Source organism: Aspergillus karnatakaensis (genome assembly GCF_047715665.1).
Source record: "Aspergillus karnatakaensis strain CBS 102800 unplaced genomic scaffold BJY04scaffold_20, whole genome shotgun sequence".
NCBI classification, from domain to species: domain Eukaryota; kingdom Fungi; phylum Ascomycota; class Eurotiomycetes; order Eurotiales; family Aspergillaceae; genus Aspergillus; species Aspergillus karnatakaensis.
In genome coordinates, this window is record NW_027395732.1 from 105,565 (window position 1) to 116,257 (window position 10,693).

General features: G+C 50.1%; 4 protein-coding genes across 4 annotated transcripts; all 4 read right to left on the bottom strand.

The window, feature by feature from the left end:
- Positions 1–11: 11 nt before the first annotated feature.
- On the bottom strand, positions 12–491 carry BJY04DRAFT_49558 (uncharacterized protein). The gene is made up of 2 exons (XM_073720506.1): positions 223–491; positions 12–168 (listed from the first exon to the last, which is right to left on the bottom strand). Exons 1-2 carry the CDS (start codon positions 407–409, stop codon positions 50–52), a joined length of 306 nt encoding a protein of 101 aa, XP_073571968.1. The 5' UTR covers positions 410–491; the 3' UTR covers positions 12–49.
- Positions 492–1,358: 867 nt separating this feature from the next.
- On the bottom strand, positions 1,359–2,456 carry BJY04DRAFT_217476 (uncharacterized protein; the record flags this gene model as incomplete). The annotated part of the gene is made up of 2 exons (XM_073716060.1): positions 1,359–1,848; positions 1,909–2,456. The coding sequence occupies 2 exons, from the start codon at positions 2,454–2,456 to the stop codon at positions 1,359–1,361; spliced, it is 1,038 nt and encodes a 345-aa protein (XP_073571969.1).
- Positions 2,457–5,045: 2,589 nt separating this feature from the next.
- On the bottom strand, positions 5,046–5,993 carry BJY04DRAFT_217478 (uncharacterized protein; the record flags this gene model as incomplete). Its single annotated transcript, XM_073716061.1, has 2 exons — positions 5,046–5,588; positions 5,640–5,993. 2 exons carry the CDS (start codon positions 5,991–5,993, stop codon positions 5,046–5,048), a joined length of 897 nt encoding a protein of 298 aa, XP_073571970.1.
- Positions 5,994–8,714: 2,721 nt separating this feature from the next.
- BJY04DRAFT_207056 (S-adenosyl-L-methionine-dependent methyltransferase) lies at positions 8,715–10,243 on the bottom strand (the record flags this gene model as incomplete). Its single annotated transcript, XM_073713805.1, has 8 exons — positions 8,715–8,749; positions 8,838–8,959; positions 9,011–9,267; positions 9,302–9,520; positions 9,571–9,627; positions 9,685–9,966; positions 10,020–10,064; positions 10,094–10,243. The coding sequence occupies 8 exons, from the start codon at positions 10,241–10,243 to the stop codon at positions 8,715–8,717; spliced, it is 1,167 nt and encodes a 388-aa protein (XP_073571971.1).
- Between the last annotated feature and the right edge of the window lie 450 nt (positions 10,244–10,693).

Here is a 10,693-nt window from a genome sequence, read left to right on the forward strand (position 1 = left end):
CTTTTGTGTTTGTTCGGACGAGCCTTGACAGATTAACCGTATCCTTCACCTAGGAACTAAACACTGTTCTACCCCAGCTAAACCCCTTTGAAGCACAGTTTCCATGAGAGTCCAGTTTAAACTCCCAGCTTCCAGTGATGATTGCCGCCCGGTTTATTAGGGAAGACACTGCTGATCGTTAACAAAAAATACGTGCGTCTGCAATTCTGCATAGGTACTGACAGTAAATGGCCCCCCATGTGGTGGATGGAAACACGAAAGGCCAGGACAGCAACTCTGTCCTTCCTGGCAAGAGCCGTTTTGAATAGCGCAGGTGCCCTCTTGAGCCGTAGGGGCAGCAATAGTAGCACCTCCAAGCGTGAGGATAGCGTAAAGAAGAACTGCGAAATTCATCGTTATCGTACGGCATGTGGTTTACAGATACAAATGTCTGGGGGTGGTTTGTAATAAGAAGCGCTAATGAGATGTGAAGAGGGCTGGACTGATGTTGGGGATTCTGGTGATTTGAGGTAGGGGTATTATTGGGCTTTTATGTTCTTCCCAAGCTGGTAGGTGAGAAGGGGGTGATGGATATGCTTTAGACTTGACCAGCCTGGATTATGGTAATGAGGCTCAACTACCTCCATGATGACGTGTGGTGCATAGGGTCATGGCGACGTGACGGATGAAAATTTCTACTTGACTGGCTCGTTTCTGGGCCACAGGTTGTTCTTGGAGTAACGTCCATCAATGTGCCTACAGAACACTAGTCATGCATTCTTTGAAGAATCTACGAGCCTGATATGCCCGCATGTTCAGACATAAACGCCGACAGTCAGACTGCTGGATATTATCTTTGACCAATGGAGTATGCCATACTTTGATTCTGATACCATCGGTGTCTTCTCGGCATCTGAGGTCTCGATCATATTACCCTTTAGCCCTTCACTACCCGACAGGCGATCAATTGCTAGATTATGGTCAATAACCTACGATTCGGGTATCAGGAAAGCGGCTGTGGTAGAGTAAGATATGACCTGTCACAAACATGCTTGTTTCGGCGTCCGATCCATTCTGAGCGACATGGCAGATCCAGACATAATAGCGAGCGCGGCTACACAAGTTGAGATTGCCATTTGCCGTTCGACAAGCCTGTACCCGGGGATGGAGTATGGTGGCCATTCAGCTGACATGAGATACATACACATTCTAGCTCTTGTTTCGGCGTTAGCAACAGATGGTGAAACACATCATGTTTAAGAGCCGGGCGAACTGCTCGCCCTCTGCGTCATCTAAGGTCAAGACACTCCCTTGGTTGTGCAACAAGAGATAATTGCTTCGTATCCAACATGTTTGACTAACAGTCAGCCCCATTCGGCTTACCACGGGAGAACCATCGCTGCTCCAAGAGCAGCAGCACAAACCCAGATTCCAGCAACAGTGCCTAAATCATCCCACGCCGACTGACGCGCGCCTAAGCGCCCTGCAGCATTTGACGGCGTCTCCTCACTCTTGCCATCCTCATTGTCACCATCCCCACCCACGCTCTTACTGTTTGCTGCGGCTGTTCCTGTCGCTCCGATCAGATCCTCTTCGTGATACAGCAGTGTGATGACTGGCGCATACATCAAAGCGGAGAGCTCCGTCTGCTCGGGATCCAGGCGGGTGGAGGAAATCGAGACAGAAGGGGCTGAAGCCGTGGGCGAGTCGTAGAGGCTCGTGCCTGTGGTCCTGTCGACAAAATCAATGTACGTGGCAGTGGCCGAGACGTACTCATACTCGTATTCGGTCCAGGCTAAGCAGCCGTAGGTTGGGGTGTAACTTTCGACGAAGGAGTAGCATGCGCCCCCGGTGTCGGCGGTCATACCGCTGCCAGAGAGCAGTGGTCAGAGTAAGTTCAATTAGCGAGAGTGGATTTATTATGCGTACCTAGGGCAACAGAGGGCCATGGTCTGCTGCGGCTTCAAAACACTCTTCACCACCGACGCAGGGTCCTCGTAATCATAGTATCCCTTGGTCTTGGGGTTTTCGGTTTGGGTGGTCGAAACCAAGGGCGACAAAACGCCCGATGAGGTCGTCTTATCGCCTGCATCTCGCCCAATCATCCCAATGGTTGTCCACCCCTTGGGGCAATACAGACCGGGCGAGTAGTACTTTTCATTTCCTCTCCAATCAATCTGATTATCCAGGTATTCTTCAAACTCTTCTATCGACAAATCCGTGATCTCGGGTGGCGCTGCGGTGGATAGTTCCGTCGATGTCGGAACACATCCGGTGTAATAGTTGCCGGGGTTCGTACACTGTACTTTCCAATTGACATAGACGTTTCCACCATAGGTAGGCATCGTGTTGAGTGCTCCAAGATACATCTCGGATGAAGCGGTACAGCGAGCCTCGGGGGTGTATGTGGTGGTTAGCGGGCCGAGGTTGGTGAAGGTGTACCAGCCGGCATTGACGGAGGCGTTGAATCCGTTCATGATGGCGGATTGTAAGTTGGAGGAAGGTGAATGAGGCTGAAAGGAAAGGAGGTAAATGCAGACAAGGTTCTTACCTACGGGAGTGGGCGGAACGAGGTGCCTTATATCGCTTCCGCTCGTTTGATTTCTGAATGAGGCTAAAAAGTAGGCAATTTCCGATAACGCTAGCTCGTAGATTAATGTGTCTTGGCAGGGACAGCTGGCCGTTTGTTGCAGCGCTGTGTCTTACCCTGATGTGTCCCTTTAGGGCACCTGGTTTGAAACACCTGCAGGTGCAGGTGGATTCACATGCTCCATGGATCACCAACTTTCAGCTAGGATAGCTGGAGGATGTTTCTGTTGGCAACCGAGTTCGATATCCCAAAATGTCTTTTTTAGAGCACCCCACTTAGTGAGGGCGTGCCAGCCAAGTAGGGCTAGTTGTCCGGAGGCGGCGCTCAATAGTAGCAACGCTAGGTTCATCGTTCCAACCCTGAACCCCCAGATCCTCGTCAAGCCGGAAGCTGCCCGGATCACCTCGACGGTTCATCCTATTTGTGGACCAAGCGAGGCTCATTTTACGATTCGGGAGCGGCCTCTTGGCCTTGGATTTTCTTTCTTGATGGAGGCATCCTTCGATTTTGTACCGTAGGCTGTAGCTCACAGATTCACAATCCTTCCTGGTAGAACCATTCTAAAAAGCGGGATGGCCACTCAAGGTGACATCAGAATGCCAAGGTCGGCGCAAAGGTCAGTCCATTGCTTGCTGAATGCAGCCTTCATCTGCTCCTGTTCATGCCTCCTTTTTCTCGGCTGAGACGCGCCCGCCTGCATGACTCAAACACAAGCCTGCTCTAGATTAAGGCTTCTTCATGCTTCTCTACGACACAGACACCAAGAATCCGGGAATGGTTCCTCAAAGTATCTTTCCTTTCGATCTTTTGATTGGTAGAAACAATAATCAACTGATGGGATCAGCTCCAGTCTGGCCTTGTATATTACGATGGCTTTCACTTAGCAAAACTAAGAATAAGGCACTTTACCAGAAAGAATAATCTAAATCCCACACTGCACTATCATCTGTTCTATCTCTATCACTGGCAATTAGATGATCGTTACGGGAGTTCAGCGCTAATACACACCTAGAAAAGGATTGAATGTTAGAGGGAAATACAGATTTGAATCTCACTAGACGAACTGAGTGTTTTACCAGCGATATATGAGATATCTGGTTGGGGAGGAAGGACCAAGACATATGTATCGTAGTTATGCCGCTGCCTCTATCTTAATGCTAGAGAATATCTTTCACCCCTGCAGTCATTTGATGAAATTCTTTGTTAACAGACCTGATTAGCCACAATGCGCCTGTCTGGGTTGTGCAGACTATTCAGGCTTTGTTGCTAGGTCGGTAAAACCTATCTTTTGTTCAATCTAAGATGAGAAAACTTCAAATTCCATTGCTGTAAGAAACGCTGTCAGTTTATTTTCTTTACAGTTTCAGCCGTGAAGCCTACCGTCTCTACAACTGATCCCAAGTAGGGAAAGCCAGTAGCATGACACTGGATATACAAAGGCTCCAAGAATAGGTGAAGCGAGTTACAAGGAATGCTGTGGCAGACTGAAACAACAATGAAATATGCTTCAGTAGGAAAGATAAGAAGTATAAAAACCTCCAGCCCAACTCAACACACCTTTCTCATAGCATCAAAAGCACACTCCCCCCTTTTCATCATGCCCAAAGACACCAACATCACCATCTACCTCACCTCCCTAACCCTTCCCACCTTCCCTCCCAAGTCCCCCCTCCTAAGTCCCCCCAACACCTTCACCTCCTCGTGCTGGCCACTCCCGTTCCCAATTCAAGCAACCCCGTCAAGTCCTTTCACTATTTCTTCCAGACCCCCAAGCCTTATCGTTACTCACCCACGGCCTACACCACATACACCGACTCTTACCCAGGGCCCATCATCACCCCCAGCAGTTTAGCCCATCTAGCCACCTCTACCTCAGCGGCGAAACTCGGTACATTTGAATGCTTTCGGCGGGCCGATGTTCTACAGTGTGCATATGATGCGGCGCACCCTGAAAATGGTCAGCAGCCCTGGGCAGACACGTTCGCGCGGTTCTTGAAGGAGGCGGGGATCTTGAAAGTCCGCTGGGAGGATTTGCAGACGGCAAAGGAGTTTAGGGTTGTGAGGGATGGCAACGAGAAAACGGCGTTGGAGAGGCTGGGGGCATTGGCGAAAGAGGTGCGAAACTAGTATGGGGTTTAATTGTTGCTGGTCAACATGTTTGCATGGTCGAAGTCGTTTACTCCTGTCCTTAATGTCGTGTATCGACGTGGTGGTTCTTGATCTGTTTGATTCTATGTGCTGCAAGGTGACCCATGTAAGATGACATATATTCCTTGAGGTTCTGGTGCGCCCTCAATATTGCTATAACCCAGAATCAGTGACTGTCTGCACTGGAGATTGGAGGACGATTTTGCTTTACACTCTTGTGTCAGTCGAGTGGGATATAGGGCCTTGCGCAGGGTAATCCCGCCGCCAAACATGTCATGCCGTGTCATTACTTAGTGGTTATATACAACATTATAGCACCATATCAAGCTCATTTGTCCGCTGGGAGCTCATGCCTAAGCATCTGAGAACCAGGAAGCTCAGACACACCATCCCCCGAATCCGCCTCAGCAATGTGGCCATTCCCATTATATGCAAAAGGCGCCGGCTTTTCCGTAATTGGACTTGTAGACTGCGTTTTTAAGATATCAGGTTCTGCACCAGTCCCCTTTGCCCGGCGCCTCCGCCGCACCCAGTAAACCACCACAGCAACGCCGAGCAATGCTGCCGCGGCCGCGCCGACTCCGATTCCTGCCTTTGCGCCTGTGGATAGCTCTCCTGATGATTGACTGTTGTTGACGTTATCGTCATTGCCATCAACACTCGCTCCGTCCGCTTCAGACTCTGGTGCCGAGGAGGGTGTGGCTGTTGAGCTACTGGGTGATGTACTCGAGGATGAAGCCAGCGCAGGGAGAACATTTGCGATCGTGACAGCGGCGTCTGTACCGCAGCAGTCGGCGTTTTTTCCGCAGCACCATTCCGTCGAGTTGTCCGTGCCATCGCACGGCGTGAGTTGGACTGTAACTTTGTCGTCCTTGAATACATGTCAATATAGCCCGAGTTTTTGTAGGAAAATGTGACATACGCCAGCCCCCGTACTACAAACATTTACACAGTTCTCCTCCGGCCATTCGGAGCTTGTGCACAGATCGCGCCAGTACTCCGTGACCACAACCACATTATCGTTTTTATCCCTTTTTCGCGCGATATTCTTACACAGGCCGTTTTGCATACAGACGTCAGAGACTCGCCCGTCGCTGAGGAATCCACCAGACGGGTTGGTACGGTTCGTGGCGCAGCACATGCTAACCTCGTCGCTGTCGGTGATGCATGGCTGGTTTACGTCGTCGAGGTCGGGGATGCCATTGGGGAGGTAGCAGACTGCTTGAAGTGTAGCAGGGAGAAAGAGCAGGGCGAGTATGTAGATGCCAGTCGTCATTTTGCAAACATCCCTGGTAGGGTAATAGAATGCTACAAGACGCTCAACCGCACGATGCGAAGAATGATAAATCTCTCTAAATAGTTCCCAGTTGTGCGTGGCTGAACAAGCTCCTTTTGAGGGAATGAGAGGGCATCAAATCCTGATATCTGCTGCTACGCGCTTTCTATCGGGCTGTCCCGATCCCTGGTATATTTGATAAACGGGCAAGTATTCTGACGTCTGTGGCGCTCATCAGAAGCTAAGCTTTGTGGGAGTACCCAGTTCTCCAGGGGCCAGTCAGTGCTGAAAGACTACTTGATTCCGAGTCATATCCTAACCCCGCTGCCAACCCTACTCACGCCCTTTCAACAATACAAAGTATACAGTACCTGGAGACAAATGAAGAGTCCCATCTCTCACGCACTGTACGGACTGTGCGATAGATCTCTTCTTGCCTTTGGAATTCCCACTTCGGACTTCTGGCCCTCCGGAAGGATCTGCATCCCCGCGGGGCTTAGCACACGGGCAAGCCAGCCGTTGGCGTGATAATTGGCACAGAGCGCACAGTATTCCCCAAAGAGGCTTAATCTCTTCCAGCAGGACACAAGTAATAATAGCCAGAGAGCGCCAGTCACATTTTGCCTCTACCCAATGTTTGTTGGTTACATCATGATCAGCATACAGAAGTTAATAAAGCAGTTGTTTCCTCCGAACTTGAGACCTTGACCCTGGTTCCTACACGGATGTCTCTCCCCTTCGGGCGGTGCTCCGTCCAGCTAAGGGTCGTTTCTTTCATTGCTGTTGGTGCTGGCACTGGCTCTGAATCGAGCATCTTCGAGCTCTATGTCATCAGCCAGGACCTTTATTCAAATAGTGACATGTGCAATTCTTCTTTGTAATATATGCCCGAATGGCAACCTGATATATGATAGAGTGGAGATGTTCACTCCAAGTCTCCAGATCCAGGACCCAGAATGATAGTCGTGTAGTAGCTGTTCTTATTCCGTTTTAGTTTTGATTTAAGCTTATCTACGATCTAAAGACTATGACTTGCCTTCTTCTTCTTCTACTGTCCGGTCCCGATATAAGAAATTGTGAAATCGTCTTGTCCCATCTTTCGGTCCATCAATCTCTTCCGCATAAACCACCGTCCCAGCATACTCCATCGCTTCTCTCTCTTCTTCCACCGCACCCACATCAAAGTCTGTTGGTATCTCCTCTTTGTGTATGATAGCCCTCCATACAATCCCACAAATCCTCTCGCCGACACCCCTCCATTCTTCTTCCCGGAAGTTATCAGGGTAGCCAAAACTCTCCTGCAGGAGCGCCTTGATTACCTCGCCCTCTCGTGGCTTCTATTCAAGTTTGCGTCGCATTAGGTAGTTGTAGGCAAATGTAGGACATGTAAACTTACCTGCATATACTCCTCCGTAAACTTCAAAGACCGGTGGAAGTCGGACTTGATTGGAATAACGTTGTCGAGTGTCTTGATCGTCCGCAACCAGTTCTCGATCCAGGTGGGTGCGTGGTGCGGGTACTAATTTCGATAGTCCCTCTCTTCGTCTGGTCGCTCGGGCTTGTAGACGTAGTCTGCTGGTGCGTCCTTCCCTGGAGGCCCGTCCTGGGAAGGTTCAACTCGGATCGCATCTGATTTGATGGTTATGTGAGCTGGAGTTACTAATAACGACGTCATGTACAAGTACTTACTCTCTTTGATATCCAGAATAACATGGCTCCCATCGTCCCCGAAAACTATAAGCACAATCTCATGCGGAAGCAGATAATCCAGCCTGGGCTCCTGGAACTCAAAGAAGGTCGGGTCACGCCCTCCTCGAATCTCGTCGTCTTCAAGGTACACCATAGGACGAGAGTATTCATAAACTTCAATGTCGGTTGCGACGTAGTAGCTTTCAGGATAGGGGATATGCTTCATGAGTGAGATCACGCCGTGATCAAGCCCGATCTCGCGACACAGGACCTCGTTGATTGCGTGTCCAGTTCCCTCGGGCGGCCAGATAATCTCCCGTCGCTTGATGTAATTGAGTTGGAGGAATGTTCTGTAAAGGTCTTTCATGAGGGCGACTATTTCGTCTTCGCTGTAGGGGGTGCGGGGGAGTTTGAGTGGTGGAGCTGGTTTTTAAAGGCTCAGGCTCAGGCTCATGCTGGATGATCTCACCCAGCTCTTGACGGGGGTGCGGTGGTGCGGTGGGAAATACCGTTGTACGATGAGACTAATGATTATTAGGATGAGCGACGGAAGCCAGGGGAATTGGGTGTTCTGGATGGGGGGCATTTTACTCAATAGGTGAGAGTCAGAGAAGGTGTTGGATGAGGTTTGAAAGCTACTACTTGGACAAAGATAGTACGCTGAGACAAACGAATTCTAGGCAACCTTCACGCTCCAGTGGACACCTTGTGTTACCTGTAATAGCCACCTGAAGTCTCCAATAACCCCGTGCTATGAATCTTAAAACACTACCTAGTGTATTAGTTTGCAGCTGCTGCGTCCGTAGATCCCATGTCTGATAGGAAGGGACCAGGCCTTCATCGTGCCTTCCCTGCGAAGCAACTACGTTGAAAGGGGAAGAAGGAACTATAAGGGGGGCTCAGGAAGGAGCGATGGTGACGCAGGTGCCGCGCCATCGCTCTTTCGTTATGAGGTTTGATGGGCAGGCTAGCAACTGTCTAGGAAGGCACGAGTTGGGGAGGTGGTGCCCAGTTGAAACTAGGAAGTAGTGACTAGACCAGGCTCATCATGCCGCTAAGCACTATCTCTATTACGATATATACTATGGCGCAGCTGAATTCCTCGTTGAGCAAGCGTATCCGGCCAGATAATATCTATAATAGACATTGCTGCACCCTCCGGCGTCCAGATCTTCACGTCCGAGAAGCGAGGATCGGCGTCCTTAAACAAATCAATCCAGTCTGACCTGGTACGCTCTCTTGAGTTGAACAGGGTGAGCATGATCAAGTCCATTTGCCTAGCAAGAGTTGGTGCCGATCTCTAACATAAGCTGAAAGGTAATAGCAACCGAACGGCTAGTTCCTTCATATGTGGCATGGTGCCCGGCGCAGGAAGGACATAGTCATTGACAATTATGCGAGCCCCGGTGCGCAACGTGGGAATCAGAGCTCGCAGAATCTCGATACAGCGGGAATCAGACCAGTTATGGAAGATGTTTCGGAAGATATACGCGTCTGCTATGACCGTCTGCTCCGTAAAGAAATCATGTGCTTGGAAGTGTACTCGTTCCCGGAGATCGTCGGGCAGCTTTTCTGCCATTCCGATCTTGGACTATGAGTCGCAACTCTGGATACTGCACCGCTATCAGGGTGCTGACGTTGCCCGTAGAGCCACCGACATCGACGACTGTACCCTTTCCAATGGTCTTCCAAGGGTAGCTCTGAACGAGGGATAACGGTGAGTTGCCATGACCGTCTGCGAAGGCTGTCATTGCTGTTGCGAATCGACGTGCTTTGTCTGGGTTTACGGCGTAGTACTCAAATGCAGGCTTATCAGTGTCGAGGTAGTGATTCGAGCCCTACCATCGTCAGATTTCTCTCCTCCACGTTGGCGATGAAATAGACCGACCGTTTTATTAGGTTCATCACTATTGAACTGCTCCAGCGCCGGGAAAAGTCTGAAGAGCTCACGTCAGCCTCCAATCACAAGAAGATAAGTAATCGAATGTTGTTATTGCCATACATGAGCAAATCCAGGCCAAACCTCCTCAAACATATAACCCATCACAGCATCAGACAACGGATCCTCCGCCAGTCTTCGTGAAGCAGCCGTATGCGCAACAAATCCCTCCCGCGGTTCTTTGAACACCCGATGAAAGAGCATAGCATGGCGCAGCATGCGCCGAATGTTCACTTCGCTGAGGTCCGTGTCTTTAGCCAGGTCGGTAAATGAGATCTCACCGTGAATCGGCATCTTCGAGGCAATTTTGTACTTGTAGATAGCTTGCGGACTGACTGCATTGTACTACAGTTCGTGGTCAGTAATCTCAATATGAGGTCTGAGTGAGACGGGGATACCATAGGACGAAGGCACATAGACGGGCCTAGGATCAGCTGGTGGAGCTCAAGGGTTGCTCCTAGGACGTCATCACGGCCTTTGCAATCTCCCCGGTTGACAAGTTGAGCTCGGACAGGCCATCTTCGTCAAATTTTGGGAATGGAAAGTGGCGTTTCCTGAGGTACTCGTCAATATCAGCAGTGCGCTGTTGGATATGCGCCACCAGTTCAATTATGCGACTCATTTTGCTGTTGGTCACAGTAGGAGCTGGCTCCAGATCGAGATCTATGCAAAAGTACTCAGTTTCGGAAGTCAGGGAAGGAAGAAATAGGGAAACAAAACAGTCAGACTGTGGGAGTTGACCAGAATCACGTGGGTATTGCCTATTGAGCTTCTTTGTTTGTCCTGCAGCCTCACCTCAGCAGGACAGTCCCACTGCAGTAGTGCTTACTGCTCCTTAGGAACAAGGCTCAATGAGATATCGAACCCATCGAGAGATACAGAAGGCAACTCTCGCACAGCGTCTAGAAGCCAGGCTGCTGTACCGCAGGCAATGTCTGCTATTCTGAGGGGGGTAGTCGGGCGGGTGTTGAGAGCTTGGACAATCGTGTACTGTAGGTGTTCTTTCTGGAGGGAGTATTGGAGGTTCAAGCGGTTGGCTTGGCGGGGGTGATAGTTTAGGGGGTACCCATGT